General features: G+C 32.7%; 1 protein-coding gene across 1 annotated transcript in view; it reads left to right on the top strand.

Annotated features, from left to right (window-relative positions):
• Nucleotides 1–16,725, top strand: part of LOC126736937 (pentatricopeptide repeat-containing protein 2, mitochondrial-like) — a 39,000-nt gene extending 22,275 nt beyond the window's left edge. Inside the window, exons 2-7 of the mRNA XM_050441603.1 lie at nucleotides 7,578–7,806; nucleotides 7,859–7,961; nucleotides 8,014–8,208; nucleotides 15,789–16,059; nucleotides 16,119–16,261; nucleotides 16,312–16,725. Coding sequence (XP_050297560.1) covers nucleotides 7,578–7,806; nucleotides 7,859–7,961; nucleotides 8,014–8,208; nucleotides 15,789–16,059; nucleotides 16,119–16,261; nucleotides 16,312–16,503 — 1,133 coding nt within the window. The 3' untranslated portion in view covers nucleotides 16,504–16,725. The remainder of the gene's footprint in view (nucleotides 1–7,577; nucleotides 7,807–7,858; nucleotides 7,962–8,013; nucleotides 8,209–15,788; nucleotides 16,060–16,118; nucleotides 16,262–16,311) is intronic.
• The last annotated feature ends 987 nt before the right edge of the window (nucleotides 16,726–17,712 follow it).

The raw sequence follows: 17,712 nt of genomic DNA, 5'->3' as shown, positions 1-17,712 counted from the left end.
CCGTTTGGGTTTAATCGTTAATTAAAAAAACGTCTTTTATGCATAAAATGCATCTTTAAAAATTATGGAAATAAATCAAGTTAGCTTTGCTCGTTGCCAGAAATTGTTTTTTGTTGTTTTAAACATTATGACACTTGCGTTAGTGGTTATTCTTGACAGTTTGTTTTTAGTACCCTTTGGATCTTGAAACGTGAATTGTACTAGTTAAAAAATGGTAGATTATTTTAATTTGGAAATGACGCAAGTGCATTTCCTTTATGGACTTGCCAATGGTAATGCTATGGAGGCGCGGCGTTTGTATCAAGAAAGGTATCCTAATTGCGCTGTCCCAGATAGAAGATTATTTATAAACATTCATCGTCGTCTGGCTGAATCTGAGAGTTTTAAGGCTAATTCTGCCGAGGGAAGGCCCCGTACAGTTAGGACACGGGCAGTTGAAGAGGCTGTCCTACATGCAGTCGAAGATCCGACCACAAGTACACGAAAAATTGGTATGGTATTGAACATCTGCTACAAGACGGTATGGGAAATTTTAAGGGATTCTTTGTTATATCCTTTTCACATACAAAGGGTTCAGGCATTGCTTCTTAGAGATTATGAACCGTGTACGCAATTTTGTAGATGGTATCTCCAAAAAGTAACACAAAATCCTCAATTTGGTGCGAACATCTTGTTTACGGACGAAGCTAATTTCTCCAGAAATGTAATAATCATTTTCCATAACAATCATTACTGGGCCCAAGAAAACCCTCATGCGATTACAGAGACACATTTTCAGGAACAATTTTCAATAAACGTTTGGATCGGCATCGTATCCGATCATTTAATTGGACCATCTTTTTTACCAGGACGCCTTAACGGACAGAATTATTGTAATTTTCTCCAAAATGATTTGCCTTTGCTTCTTGAAGATTGCCTCTTCAGTTACGGCAACAACTTTGGTTTATGCATGATGGTGCTCCAGCCCACTTTAGCATATTGGCTCGTGAGCATTTAAATAGTCTACCGAAATAAATGGATAGGCCGTGGAGGACCACAGTTTTGGCCACCTAGATCACCTGACTTAAATAGCCTAGATTTTTTTTTGTGGGCCCTAAAAACATTGGTTTATCAGACACCAATCGTGACATTAGAAGAACTAAGAAATAGAATTATTGACGGATGTGAAACTATACGAAAGACGCCTGGAATTTTCGAAAGAGTTCGTGATTCTATGAGAAGAAGAGCAGAAGCCTGCATAGAGGCAAGAGGTGGTCATTTCCAACATTTGTTGTAAATTATGTATGTATGTATTGTATTTAATTGTTGTTGCTTTTTGTTCACCAGTTTGTAAAAAATAGCTTGAAAATAAATATTTGAAAAATGTACCTAATAAAAACTGAAAATAAAATCAAACTTAACACAATCAAAAATAATTATTAATATCAGTGTCATAATGTTTACAACAACAACAAAAAAGTTGCTGGCAACGAGCAAAGCTAACTTGATTTATTTCTAAAATTTTTAAAGATGCATTTTATGCATAAAAGACGTTTTTTTAATTAACGATTACACCCAAACGGTAAGATTTACAGCAAAAGTCATAGAGGAATTTTTTGTTTATAATTGATTGATAATTAAGATAAAGTCATAATTTTTTCATAAGTCAATGGCGTAGTATTTTTTTGTAAAATTGTATTAAAAATTCACTGGTTGCTAAAAAAAAGTAGGTGAACATCTAAAAAATGTGTTTTTATGCCATAATATCCTCTGCCAAAATTCAGTTCAATATTTGAAACCGTATTTGAAAAATTTATTAAAAACGAAAAAAATAAATAAAACTTTAACACCCTGTATCTTAAAAACTAATCATTTTAGGACCCATGTTGATATGAACTTTTTGACTTAAAATCGGTCCAGAAATGTCCCTTTTAAATTATGACATACCTTTAAGTATACTACACCCTGCATACAGGGTGATTGATGGTTGATGGTACCTTAGACGTTTACGCAGAACGGAAAATAATGTTTTTTTGAAAATTTGGCAACATGGGTTTCAGCTGATGATCTAACGATTAAAAATATTTCTAGCGATGCAGCGTTGCCGCTTATACCAAAAAGTAGTAGCAACTTTGGTATTTTAAATGGAATACCCTGTATATTTTTTTATTTTCGGATCCGCTAACACTTTATGATTGGTTCTGTATAAGGTGTTCCTATACCTATCTTTAGTGGTTTTCGAAAAATTAATTATTTTCTTAATTTTTTGACGAAAACATAGATCCAAATAAATTTGTATTACTCTGGAACGCGCAGAACCTTGAAATTATAAATGTAATTTATGGAAGTATTGTACATTATTTTTCACTATGAAAATTTGTTCTACGTTATACAGGGTTGCTCAAAATTAGGTCATGATGAAACAATGCTATGTTATTGATGTTTGACAGTGACATTTAGTTGATTAATAGTAAATACGCTTGGGTGTTTTTTTTTAAATAGTGACCTAAAAATTCATTAAAATGGAATGAAATAGTTATTCAAATGAAGTTTTCGTTTGAATGGTAATATTGTAGAGTGTTTCATATTCTTATGAAACACTCGACTTACTTTAAAGAAACGATTTTATATTTCTCATTTTGACGCCCTGTATATTGAATACCAAGCGCCCAAATAAAAAATGGCATAACGAAAGGCGCATTATTTTGGTCCATCCTATATGTGCCCGGCGGATTGGCCTCCTTTTTCCGGACACCCTGTATATATATATATATATGAGGGTATATACACGAGGGTTCTTGGGCAAGAGGTAAATGAACATCATACATAGTGCGGTATTGCGCACTTTAAAAAAACACAAATATTATTCGTATAAATTCGAAAAACATCAAGAGCTGCAGGAAGGAGATGAAGAGCGAAGAATGGATCAGATAGGCTTGATGGGAAAATAAAAAAAACGCCGAAATACGTCAAAAGGTTTGTCAAGGGGGGACAACTTTCTAACCTAAAATTACTTCACCCCCTTTCACCTATTGCCCCCCCAGGGTCATCCCCTTAAAAATTTTAAATGGCAAGGGGTATCGAGTAATAGCTTGTTTAAAAGGTCTTTCGAAGTCTTTTATTTTGACGTTTGATTTTTTTAAATCGATCGATTCGTTTTCGAGAAAATTAGAAAAATCTTTGTTTATCTTAATTAAATATATATATTCAATATATTATTTCAATATATATTTAATATATATATTGAAATTGGTTGTGACAAGGAGGCAATAGCTTCCATGGTATATATATATGATATATCGACAATAGAGAAAAATTTTACAATTTGTAGCCAAAGCCTAAGAAAAAATCAAGATAAAAGAATACAAAATATACAAAAGTACAATAAAAAATACACATAGAGAGAAAACTACAATTTAACAAAATTCTATGGGGTCAAAATATAAAAAAGGAAAATGAATAAATTAGTAAATAGAACAAAAAAAAACAAAAACGAAAAATTCATATACACTAAAATGTATATAAGGTCAAAAGATAATAAAACAAATCAACAGTATATAGCAACACAAGCGCGTATAATAAAATATTTTTTAAAAACTATTTTTATTTTAGTTTTTTGTTTTAATTAAAAAGAGTATGGCAAGTTTAATTTAAGTATGAATAAAAAAGGCGTTTACTGCATACAAAGCTCTCTCTAGTAACTACGATTTTAATGCTTTGCGAAATGAGGGAAAGGAAGGTATATATATTTCTAATGGCAGATGATTGTGTATTTTTTTCGCATTATACAGAATCGATTTTTTGACCACGGGGTTAGAATACTCATTAAATTTTTAGCCACATTTGCAAAGTAATCGTTTAGGTTGTTCGGCGAAATAGAGGAGAATGTGGGAGCCTTGATTCTTAAATCATTAATAATAGACCATGTTTTTTGGGCAAGATTACCGGATTTAGCCAATCATAACATAATAAATGTCCTTGGCGGTCTTTATAGCCTTGTGGCAAACGTTTCTGTAGAGTTTTACATAATTAAGAAAGGAAGTGCTGTCTGGAAAGAGCTTATGTTTTTAGCTGATGTACGTAGGCCTTTTGTGGTCCAAGGTTTTAAATTTCGCAGGCTTAAGAGGAAATTATTTAAATGCTAAACTAGATAATGTTTTTCCAAAGGTAGATAATTCTGTATCAACATCTCCAGAGAGAATATTCCAGTCAGTTGCTAGACCGAGGTTCCTAAAATTAACAAAATTATTTGTTGGAAAAAATACGGCTTAATTTGCGGGAGGAATTTTTGCTTGTGTTTGACGACAACACAATGTTTGTCAATACTGCTTTATGGTCAGAGAAACCTGCACTTAAGACAGTACTGTCAACGAGTCCTGGATCGAAAGATGGAACTATATAATCTATGTAGCTGGAGTTAGTTTTCGAAATTCTAGCTGGTGAGTTAATATGCATGACTATATCAAATGAGTCGAAAATCGACTGGATAGATTCTTGAGCAGCACACACATTGGAGAAGTCAATGTTAAGATTGCCACATAAAATTAATTTGCTTTTTAAGATAGGGACTCAAGCAAGCTCAGTGATTTCTGAAAGAATATATTTAGGTCCGCGTGGGTAGTTCTGTAAATACAAACAATATAGAGATCATAATTATGATGATGGATAATAGAAAATTCGAATAATTTTTTTAGATAGCAGATTAGAAAACTTGGTAACCGTTGAAAAATTGTTGTTAGTAGACATTATGGTACCTCCATGTGATAAATTACTTTATCTAGCCATTGTTGTATAATTTTTTAACAAAAACAGGCTCATCAACATTTGACCAATGTACTGAACATTGGTGCCAATGATGTCGGGAAAATTAAGCCCTTCTAGAAGAAATAATTCATCTGGTTTGTTTCTTAAGGACTGCATATTTATAAGAAATAAACTAAGCTTGCTCTCGTCCATATTTACAGAGCGGGATCCTCTGATCGCGTCATAAGAACTAAAAATCATCCTTCAAAGAAGACATTAGAGGGTTAGTCGTGAAGTTAGGCAAGAAACAGCCTAAGAGGTTTTAATATTGATGGATCTTTTAGTCTTACCAACAACGATTATTAGCCGCATCCAAATCACACGACAATCGCACCATAGGGCGTCAATGGGTCCAAATCTGGCTTGTCCTTAATTGTAGGTTTTCTACACATAAGGCTGGTGACATTCACAAGTGTGATGATGAGGGTGTAGAAATTGTATTGTCAACTAAAGTACTTTGTGACTACTTGCTAAGGTTCTTCATTTTCTCCAGATGACTCCAGATTGTCCTTTAAGCCAACTTTCAATTCGGAGTAAGCACTGTCTTTATTTTTTAGCATAGGGAAGCAACGAATAAAGTCGGTTGTCCCCAGTTTTTCCTTTACATAATGTGCAATTTGATTTGCCGAGTAAGAAGCTGGTATTTTAAACACTACTACATCTAATTTGAAAGATTTAGGTGTCGGTGGAATAAAACCCTTTTAGGAGCAACTTTTGGGACTTGGTTGTTAGAGCTGCATGTCTGCATGGAAACCGACTTTTTTACAACGGGTTTGCAGACCTTCTCCTTTTTGACTACCGCCGTCGTCAATTTTTTTAATTGCCATTTGATTTAAATTCTTCCTTTACTATCTCCTCTCTATCTTCTTTTAATGAGTCATGAACTTGGACTTGGACATCGTGGTTGTCCATTAAAATAGAAGACAGGCTGGATGTCTTGATTCATTTTACAGATAGAGTGAAATACGGATTCTTGTCCCGTCTCAGATATTTTATGGATGGCATGAATGTCATCTATTTTATTGTAAAGTAACTTCCATTCAGGCTTTTGGTTACTCAAAATGTCATAAATTTCCGTTATGACTTGAAAAAGGTCATTGTTCCTTTTTTTAAAGAATATCCCAAAGCTTCAATATGCTCTTGGGGAATGTGTGTATTCTGAAGCTGTGAAAGCTGATCGTGAAGATATTTTAACGTAGGAGAATCACAAACACTACAAAAAAAATCGCAAATTATGGTACTTTTGTTGGCACAATGATTTTGTAATTGCCTTATCCAGCCGAGTACAGCTCATATAAAGATTACGCCGACACTCCCCACTATAGCAAACTCTGTATTCCTCCTTTTCCAAAAAAACTTTTTGGCAGGCATCGCACTTCATGTCGGCCATTGTAAGGTAATATTATTGAAAAAAGTCAACGTCCGGAAAACAAGGTTAAGTTGAGTTAAAATAGGATCTATTTAACAAACGGGAAGGTTTTCACACACGCACAGCGAAATAACGTAAAGCGTTGAAGTTCTGTGTTTTAAAAACAATTTTAAACAATAAATGTGAATTGCTTGTAAATAATGTCAATTACATAGGAATTGATTAACAGGAACTAGGTAGTATCAACACACGCGAAAATTATACATAAACGCGCTGCAGTATCAAAACTGATAGTTGTCTAAAAACAAATTTATTAAAACACACAAAACAAAGATTCAGTACCGGTACAGGTTACGAGAGCGGACACGACTCTTTCGTATGACTGTTACTAATATGAATGTTATTTGTTTTTAATTTCTCTTTCTTGCCTCTTGATTGTTATCGTTTTTCATTGATTTTCTATTGATTTTGATGTATGTGACATTATTTATCTTAACTAATTTCATATCTATTTCTTTTAATTTTTTAGTAATTTTTTGATGAGTAAAGACGCATTTAGTGTGTACTTATGACTAACAAACATTCCAATTTGACTCATTCTTGAAACGGCGTATTGTTAGAATAAAAGTCTATTTCACTTTGTTGAAGTCTTTCGAAAAATCAGTTGAACTTGCAGATATCAGATTTTGATACCCTTTATACCTGATTTCAATTTTTCCATATGTAATAAAAAACCTTGCGTTAATTATATTAATTATATGTTATTAATAATAAGGTAAAAAATGGTGAAGTTGCTTTGTTGCTTGAGAGATTGTCCAAAATATTAGAAAAGCGATTTTAGCTTATAAGACATCATTATAAGCTGAAATTATTCACAGGAGACCAAAACAAAATGAAAGGGCAAAGTTCTAATCGGTAATATTTTTTTCTAAATAACACTAAGGATACATAAATGACAAATATTAAAAAAAGACACAAACGAAAAGCAAGATAATGTTACTTTATATTCGCCGGAAAAACTATTGTATAAAAAATTATTTAAAAAAAGCATCCTCCTCATTTTTTTAAATAAGAAAATATTCAATCATTAGATTTCTCTGAGAAATCAAATAATATACAAGACCTATTTATCTTGCAGATTAAACATTTTTTATTTCATCCTTTTTTAAATTCTTGCATTGTCCTGTAAATATAATTAGCGGAAAAAGCTAAAAACCTTATTGTCTGGGTTTTCCACGACAATTAAGTCTAATTTTAATGTTTAACTACTATAATTTTGCATAGTTTCTTTTATTTCTTTAATAATCTATAAACTTGTCATTATTTATTTCTGATATTTACCACCTATAAAAAAATAAATTATTACTCTTTTTTTACTATTAATATACATTATAATACAAAAATTACTATGTAGTAATTTTTATAGATATTCGACAGCTGTTTGTTAAGACAGCTATGGGGCTGGATACATTTGAACAGCAAAGAGAAAAAGTAAAAGCTCAAATGACTAATATAAGTGACAAATTTAAAGAGAAAATGGCTGAGATTGTGACTTCAGATTCTCCAAATATGGTCTTCACTGAAGATCTTAAAAATATGGTGCATTTGGCAGATGATGATAAAGATATTGAATTATCAATTAAAATGTTAAAAAAGTAAGTTTGCATTCCTTTTAGACTATTAATTATTAATAAATATTTGTTTTAGATATAACAAGCAAAATAAGTCACTTAGGTTTGGAAACTATATCTTTGGACCAGTTGTTATGAGAATGCTTTATATTCATAATAAAGCAGATTTAGCTCTAGAAGTATGTACCATAAAATTGTGCCTAGTTTATTAGTAATTATCTTTGTTTTTAGTCTTTTAAATCGCCAGATCTTTCCCGCATGTTCGACCAATATATTAGTTATCAATTACTCTTAGATTTATTGTATGAAAACCAGAGATACAAAGATATTCTAGATGTTTTTGAAAATATAAAAGAAACACAATTGGATGGTCAACAGTACCCAAAGAATAGTTTAGTACTAGTTCTAGCTGCTTGTTATAAAATGGTAATTGCTACAATATTTTTTAACCATCTGAGAAAACCATATACAGAGTGCCCCAAAAATCAACTAGCCGAAAACGGGCAGTAGACCGGTGCTCAGGGATACAGAAAAAATATTTAAAAAAATCTATCTTGAGTACTTTTAAAATTATAGGCATTCATAGAAAACCGAAAAAAAATTACACCTTTCTGTTAATTTTTTTAGTACTGTGGTAAACCCTTGAATAACCCTGAATAACCCTTCGATAAATTGCGCCGTTAATCTAAGCTAAGTTAATAATTGTACAGTCAAAATAAATAAATGAAAAAAAATATCAAAGTAAATGAAATAAAACTTTATTAGAGTCTCAACAAATGCTCAAATTGTCTGGCCTCATTCCTAATACACATTTTACACGTTTTTATATCACACATAAATACCAGTCCAACAAATGCTAAAAATGGCCACCGTTAACCTCCATGCAATAATACAGATTTTTTTCAAATCGACGTCGCACATTTCGTAGCATATCAGGAGTTATCTGTTGGCATTTAAATGTAATCCTGTTGCGAAATTCTTCTATTGAAGCTGGTTGGGTAGCGTAGATTTTACTCTTTAGGTAATTCCACAGAAGAAAATACCGAGGTGGAAGATCAGGCGACCGCGCGGGCTATTCAATAGAGCCTATGGGTCCAATCCAGCGACCAGGATAGTTAGTAGTCATTTTCAATAAAGCTTGTTATTGCCGAATCGATAGCTTGTAATAACCTGAGGTACATATCTCCATCAAGATTACCAGGTATAAAAAAAATGGTCCAATAATATGATCGCCATAAATACGACACAAAACGTTTAATTTTTGGGGATGTTTATGTGCTTCGTGATAAATGTGTGAGTTGTGATCCGACCCATAACGGCAATTATGACGGTTTGCAGTGTCGTTTAAGAAAAACGAACATTTATCTGAGAAACAAATGTTAAACACATAATTGGGATTATTTAATGCTTTTTTACTAGTTATTTCACCGAACTGTAAGCACCGATCCTCGTCCTCTTCATTTACTTCATGTACCAGCTTTATTTTGAAAATCATGAGTTTTTCCCTTGCATACTTCTTTTCCCGATTGACACCAGATACAGAAGCTAACTGTCGAGTGCTTAGTGTAGGATCCATATTAGCATGTCCCAAAACCGCATCCTCTACAGGGTTTCTCAACATTCCTTTTTTTATTGGCCACCGATCCTGTTTCCCTGAATGTTGTAATTAGTTCTATGACATTTTTCTTTGTCCGTTTCTGTTTTCTTCACGTTCATTGAAAAGTTCCGCTGTTCGAAAAGAAGTTACTATTACTTAGCAAAAAATAACTCGACTATCTATTCTCTCTTGTAGCGTATAAACCATTTTGAGTATTACTTTGTTTAACACGATAAACTAAAAATTAATGATTCGATTTCACTCTGACCAAGTTGAACTGAACGGTAGCCATTTTCAGTATTTGTTGGTTTATGTACGATTGTTATAAATTAATAGTTTGACAATGAATATCGATTTAATAAATTTCTTCCAAAAACCGAATATTTAATACAGGTTTTCCAAAAAACTCTATTAAATGTTAAAATAAGTATAAGTAGTAATAGAAGTAAAATCCTTTAAACTAGGTACAGCCGTAAAGAGAATCGAAAGGCCTTTCAAACAAGGTATAACTCAGTGGGTCGATTCCATTTAAAATTTTTATGGGCTATGGGATGACAGATGGGAGTGGTATTATACTCTAAAAATGTATCCCTCTGACAATCTAAATTGACGGGTCCGAGCGTTTTCTTTTTAAAGTCTTTACGAGCCCGACATGGCCGCTGTTTCGTTTTCGTTTAGCCACGGAACACCCTGTATATTATATATATACAGGGTGTTCCGTTGATTATGTTACAAACTTCTGGGTAGATAGAAAACGTCAATTCATATGAACATGGGTCCGGAAATGCCTCCCCAGGGAGCGATATCTCTTTGAAGATGGCCTTTAAAACCTAGTTTTATAGCTTCGGAACTACTTTAGCTACCGCAACCAATTTTGAGACATAAATTATTGTTAATACGTTTATCCTTTTTAACTTATTAAGCAAAAATTATTTTACCCAGGGGCATGCGAAGGGTATTGGGTAAATTTAACCCCACTTCTCTAGGCATTCAATTTGTGCCCGTTTGGGCATGAGGTTCCTATGCTTTTTTTTAAAAAAAGGTGCTCTCAATAAAATTCGCTAAATATCAGCGTTCTTGTGAAAGTTGGGTAAAAGCAAATAATAAGATACAAAAATTAATTATACTTAAAAAATTTAATCTGTGCCTTAAATAAAAAATAACTGTCTTAAAAAAAAGGTAGCACTTGATTAATTTGGTAATAAATTAACTTTTATTTAAAAGTTAATTTATTACCATTTTTAATTTTTTTTAAAATGATTTTTAGAGTAATAAAAAAAACAACAAATCAACAATTTTATGAAGGTCATCAGCTATTGCTCGAGTACTTGTAGATAGGTTATCTTCAAATCGTTAAAAAACTTCTTCCTCGAAACCCGGGATCCGGTATTCCTTTCCGCACCATTATCTGGCCGTCTTATTTCTACGGAGCCAGTCTCCCTGAGACGTTGATTGACCCTTTCAAAAAATGTGTGAGTTGGAACTCGCCTTTGGGGAAACCGCTCTTCATATAATCGTAATGTAATAATCGAATTTTTGATATGGTAGATATAAATTTATGTAATTTTTAAAATTACTTGATTGCACAGTATTGCAGGACGTCCAGCAGAAAGTTAAAAGTTTAGTCCTGATTAATTCTCGAACATGCACTATTGCTTTTCGGAAAATCAACTTAAGCATTAATAATATCAATCAATCAATCAATGCTTTATTGTCAAGAAATTGTTACAATTTGTAGACAAAGCTGTAAAACAAAAAAGACACAAAAATACAAATAAAACACAATTAAAGAAAAGAAAAACAAAAAAAATAAAAAAAAAAATAAATAAATAAATAGAATAGAATATCTACAATATATACAGATTAATACAATTTAAAAATTGTAAGTAGTCAAAAATATTATTATAAAATATACAATTTAATGTATACAATTAAAAAAAAAATCATTAAAAAATATCTCTATGATAAAAAAAATGTAAAAAATGTTTAAAAAAGTAAAAAATTATAAAAAATCCTAAAATAGCTACACAAAGCAGTATACCTAAACATGTATGTACAGATAGTAAAAATACATAATCAGCTAGTGCGAAATTTCAAATCAATGATTACAAAAAAAAATCGTTAACCGTGTAAAAAGCTCTCTCCAGTAAGAATGCTTTTAAAGCTTTACGAAATGCAAAAAAAGATGTGATGGATTTAATTTCCAAGCAGATGATTTTTTGGCAGATGATTGTGCATTTTTTTTGCATTATATGATATGGAACTTTTGACCAACTCTGAATGTGGGGTAGGCAGGTATAGATCAGTTCCATGTTTCTAAGTGGATAACTATGGGAAGGCCTATCAGATGCTGAACCATGTTTGCGTATTAGACAAACGGACTCAACTATGAATAAAGATGGAAGAGTTAATATTTGAAATTTTTTGAAGAAATGCTGGCAATGACTTCTGTATTTAAGTCTCAGTGTATAACGTAAAGCTCTCTTTTGTAGTCTAAAAATACGGTCAAATTGAGTTGCACTACATGTACCTCAGAATGGAAAGGCGTATCGAAGGTGCGATTCAAAAAGGGCAAAATAAACTGTTCTAGAAGTAGACAGGCTAAGCTCCTTAGAAATTGATCTTAACGCAAAACAAGCGGAACTTAATTTTCTTGATAAAGAGTCAATATGTGCGTCCCATTTTAATGAGTTGTCAACAGTTAGCCCTAAAAACTTTACAGAATCAATTTCGTCAATTGTTGCGTTACCAAGTACAAAAGATTGCAAGGTATTTTGATAGGACAACATTTTAGTTTTGGAAATGTTGAGACAAAGGAGATTAGAGTCGCACCATGATTTGATTAAATCACTTGATACGGCTCTATGAAGTGTAGAAATATCCGGATTACTTCAGGTAAAACTAGTATCATCAGCAAATAGACAGACTTTACCGTTAATATTTAGATTAGCAATGTCATTGATGAAGATAAGAAACAAAATAGGGCCAAATACGGAACCTTGAGGCACTCCACTTTGTATTGGCTTGCAAGAAGACATAGTCGAATCAATTCTCACAGCTTGACTTCTGTTATTGAGATACGACTTAAACCATTCAAAAGGCGCTCCTCTGAACCCGTAATATTGCAACTTTTTTAATAAGATGTCATGATTAACACAATCAAAGGCTTTAGAAAAATCACAGAAAATTGTTGCTGTAGGGTGTTGGTTGTTTAAGCTAGAGTATATTACTACATTACATTTACTACGTTACATTATTAAAAAGAGAAAACATAGCATCATTTGTGCATTTGTTATTTAAAAATCTAAATTGATGGAAAGTAAGTATTTTATATTTTAGCAAAAATGATAGAAGTCTTTTTTTAACCAATCTTTCAATAATTTTTGAAAGTGTGGGAAGAAGAGCGATAGGGCGATAGTTGGAAGACTGATCTTTGTTTCTGACATAATGTACATTCGGGCAGATTTGAAAACATAGTGAGAGTAAGTCCATCAATTCCAGAAGAGCCTTTGTTTTTTATTTGCCTAATTGAACTGCAAAGCACTGGTAACACTACGGGCGTAAAAAAAAAACTGTGAAAATCCTCATTTGCAATGGGAAGATATGAAAGTGGATCATGGAAAGGAGTTATGGTACTCATTAAATTATTTGCCACATTTACAAAATAATCATTAAGGTTCTCAGATGAAGTGGAGATAGTATTCGATAAAGAAGGCTTATTTCTCAAAGCATTAACAATCGACCATGTTTCCTTAGCCACATTTTTAGATTTACCCGGTCTTCTATTATAGTAAATATCCTTGGCGGCTTTTAAAGTTCTGATAAATCTTTTTGTAAAGTCTTACGTATTCATGAAAAAAAGCGCTGTCTGAAAATTTCTTAAGATGAGATAATAAGCGCATGTTCTTAGCAGATGTACGCAAGCCTTGGGTAGACCAGGGGTTATGTTGCTTCTTTTTAAGAGGTCTCAAAGGAAAGGATTTGTGAGAAAGACTAGATAGCGTTTTTATAAATCTAGAGAATTCTGAATCAACGTCGTCAGAGAGAATATTTCAGTCAGTTGATTGACAAAGGTGTCTAAAATGTAAAAAATTTTTATCCGAGAAAATACTGCCTAATTTGCGTGGAACATTTTTACTTTTAGATTTAGTTTTGGAAAACTTTGTTAACACGGCTTCATGGTCTGAGAAACCTGAGCTTAAGACAGTACAATCGACGAAATCTGGCTCAAAGGAAGATACGACATAATCTATTGTACTAGAGCTGGTTTTAGTTTGTAGTAGTATTGGAAGAATCATGGACCTGTACCTTTACCGTCTCACCATGGTTGTCCATAAGAATTGATGACACGTTGAAAATTTCCTGTTTCATATCTCTGATTGAATGGAAAAGAGATTCTTGTCCATTTTCAGAGACAGTATGGAGGCGATGAATGTCATCAATTTTGTCATAGAGATTCTTCCATTTGTAGTCGTGAGAATTTAAAATGTCGTACATCTCTGAAAACACTGGAAGAAGGTCGTTATTCTTCTTTAGACAGGTTCCCAGAGCATTGATATTTTCTAGAGATATCTGAGAGTTTTGCAGCTGCGAAACTTTATCATGAAGATATTTTAATGTTGGTGAATCGCAAACACTGCAGAAAAATCTAATGTTGTTGTATTTCTGCTGATGAAGGACCTTTGTAGTTACCTTGTCCAGACCTGTGCAGCTCATACAGAAATTACGGCGGCATTCCCCACTGCAACGAAGTTTGTATTTCTCCTTATCCGAGACGATTTTTTGGCAGGAATCGCACTTGAATTCAGCCATTATTCTTAAGTGGACGGTATATGTTTATACAGGAAAAACTCAAAAATAGTTTAACAGACAGAGTTACACAGGAACTAAATAGTTAGCGGGAAATGTTTTTTAACTAGAAAGCACGCACAGCAATTAATGTTCAATATTAAAAGTTCAATAAATATCGAAAAAGTCAATGGTAGCTATACAAGGTCACGTTAAGTTACACCGGAAAAGTTTATACTAGCGAAACGTAAACAGTATAATAGGAACTAGAATTTATCAGGAAGCGTATGTATAGCGGAAAACACACCGTTGTTTTTTTAAAACACGGTCAAATCAAAACAAAACAAACATTCAATACTAACAGAGCCAACGAACGAAAACACGACTGTCTCGTACGACTGCTGCAAGTAGAATGATGACGAAATAAAATAATTAATTCCAGTGCTGCATGTTATTTTACTTTAAGTCAATTTTTACAATAACGGGATATTTACCGATTTTTGCTGAGAGCACCTTTTTACGATACGATACGCCATAAGAGCATCATATTCTGATATCCGAATGAACAGAAATTGAAGTCTTCAAGAAATGGGGTTAAATTTACCAAATATCCCCCTGGTTGTCACGCCCCTGGTTAACATTATTTTTGTTTAGTAGGTCCAAAGAGTAAACGTACTAACAATAGTTTATGTCCCAATATTGGTTGCGGTAGTTAAAGTAGTTCCGAAGCTATAAAACGAAAACTAGTTTTGAAAGGTTATCTTCAAAGAGCTCGAGCTCCCTAAGGAAGCTTTTCCGGACCCACGATTATAGGAACTTTTCTTTTTTTCACGTAAGTTTTTAACATGATCAACGGAAAACTCTGTATATATGTAATATATATATATACCGGGTGGCGCATCGAAAACGAAACAGAGCCAATTACGGGCAGTCCATTAACTTTTTAAAAAAACGCTCGGACCCGTCGATTTTATTTTCGAGGGGGACACTTAATAATCACAAAATCACTTTCCCACCTACAACCCCCTAAATGAGGGTGGCACTACCCCTAAAATCTTAAATGGGAAGGGAGGTCGAGTGATACCTCATTGGAAAGGTCTTCTAATTCTCTTTACAAGGGTACTTGGTTTGACGCAATTTAAGTAAGTACTTTTTGAAATTTTCGCATTTAAACCTTAAAAGGTAATTTTCAATATTTTTACTTTATCATAGACTACTAAAGGTACTTTTAAGAAAAACAATGCCAGGCAGTAGGACAAAACTATCAAGTATTATGAAATTATGAGACAAAAAATGAGATAGCTCTATCATATTACAGAATATTTCTACCTTAAGTCTAGACATTTAAAAAATTATTGTTCCAAAAAATTATTTTTAAGACGCCTAAGGCAGTCTTAAAAATAAAATAAAAAGAATGGCATTCCATTAAAAAAAAAGCTGCTTATATCGCCCTACTTTTTTGAAGCACCCTGTATAAGGTACAAAAGGTGCTCTTATAACTATTCAATTGATTTCCCAAATTTCATTTGTTTATCTTGAAAAGTAACAAAGTTATTTAGTTTTCCCTTTTTTCTGTCTCACACGGTATATATACATTTAAATATTTTTAATATTATTTTAGAACAACCAGGAAGCTCTTGACTATGCCTTAAATCTGTGGGTTGAACTAAATAAAGTAGGCCATAATCCTATGAGAAGAGCAACTACTTTTTGTGCAGGACTTGCTTTAAATCAAAAGAAACCGGATGTTGCCCTAGAAATATTGCAATCTGCCAAAAATCAAAACTATACCACAGTTAGGAACCTAAAGGTTGCTTGTTTGGCTGATATTGGGAGAATTTACGATATCATTCCCATTCTCAAGGAAGTTCTGAATGAGGACGTCCTTCCTGGTAAATTACATATGTTTTACACATTTGAATTGCAAACTATAAAAAAAAAATATTTTTAGCTCAAAAACAAACTAGTACATTCAACAGGGATGTGTTAGACTTAGTGGAAAAGGCATTACAGAAAACTGATAATTCTGAGTTAACAGTAGAATTTACCAGACTGGTGCAACAATTGGAAAAATTAGGACATATATCGGATACGGTAAGCCTATCGATAGTTAAAAATAAAAATTAAACTTTTTAGTTTTGTAGCCCCTAGAGAATCAACTCTGCAGTGAAATCCAGAAGCCACCAATCAACAGGAGTCAAGGTTATCAACAGTATGAACAGAACTTCCAATATAGAAGTCAAGATCAGAGCCTTAATAGAAATTATGAGCCAAGAAGGCAACCAAAATACCAGAGGCAGAAACTCCACAGACCAGGACTTACCGATTTAGTATAAATTTGAAACAAGTTTAGGTCATTTCTTAAATTACATTAAACAAAAAATTGTCCATTAACCTTTAATCTCAAGTGCAAATGTGTTGATAAAGATATTTTAAGAGAAAAACGTTCAGATTTGTTTTTTTTTCGCATAGATTAATCTTGATTTTGCGGTTGTTTTATATGTATACTCAAGCAGTCAGTTTTTTATACATAAATACATATTTTGTTGAGATTATTATTTCTTTGTGTTTCTTCATAAAATCTATACCTTTCTTTTAGTTATTTTGGCAGAATCCCAACTGCAGAGCTAGTAGTACTAAAAACCAAAAACGTAATAAAAAAATATATACCTATGTCAAAGAAAACATGTATTTCATTTTAGTATCTGAGGATGGCCGTTTACACAGTCGAAATGCATAATAAATTTAACTAAATGATCTACATGCATTTTTTCTCGATGAGAGAGTTGCCCGTTTAAATTTTAATATTTAATAAATAGATTTTTTTTAAAAAGTGGTTCTTGAGTTGTGCGAGATAACAATTTGGCGCAGTCGAGGTAGGATCTGTCAACGCTATTAGAACAGGAGAATTCCCACTAGTAGCGGCGGATTCCATCCCTTAACAGAAGAACCTGCCAAGAGAACTCTAACTGGGACGTCTTCAGGAGGAACAAAAGCATTTTAACCACCTGGCAGTCGAACGAGAACACGGCTCTCATGGAGTATTATTTTTTGTAAGTTTTCGTTTATATTATTTGTTTTTTTGATTGATTTTAAACATTTTTATTATTAATATTTCTTTTGGGTGTTTTAATAATTCGAAACTGTTCGATTTTTCAAAAATATTTGTCCTTGAACCTATTCCCTGAAATAAAATAAAATTTATTAGATACTTAATTTTAACCAATTTTTCCTTAACGTACTCAAGTAATTGAATTGTTATATTTTCTTTTGCATTTTAAGTAAATTTAACAAAATGGCCGAACAAGGTCAAGGACGTTTTCAAGATGCGAACATCAGTGTTGAGGTAGAGCCTTATAAGCTCTCTGAAATATTTTCAATTGTACCCGAGTTTGAGGGTGATCAAATTTTTTTAAGCAATTTTATTAATGCGTGCGATTGCGCATACGATATGGCAAACGCACAACAAAAAGTATTTTTAGTCATTCATATTAAAAATAAACTTAGAGGTAGGGCAGCGCAATTAATTAGTTCGCGTAACCCCA

Source organism: Anthonomus grandis, chromosome 5 (genome assembly GCF_022605725.1).
Source record: "Anthonomus grandis grandis chromosome 5, icAntGran1.3, whole genome shotgun sequence".
NCBI classification, from domain to species: Eukaryota; Metazoa; Arthropoda; class Insecta; order Coleoptera; family Curculionidae; genus Anthonomus; species Anthonomus grandis.
This window is presented reverse-complemented; position numbering and strand designations above follow the sequence as displayed.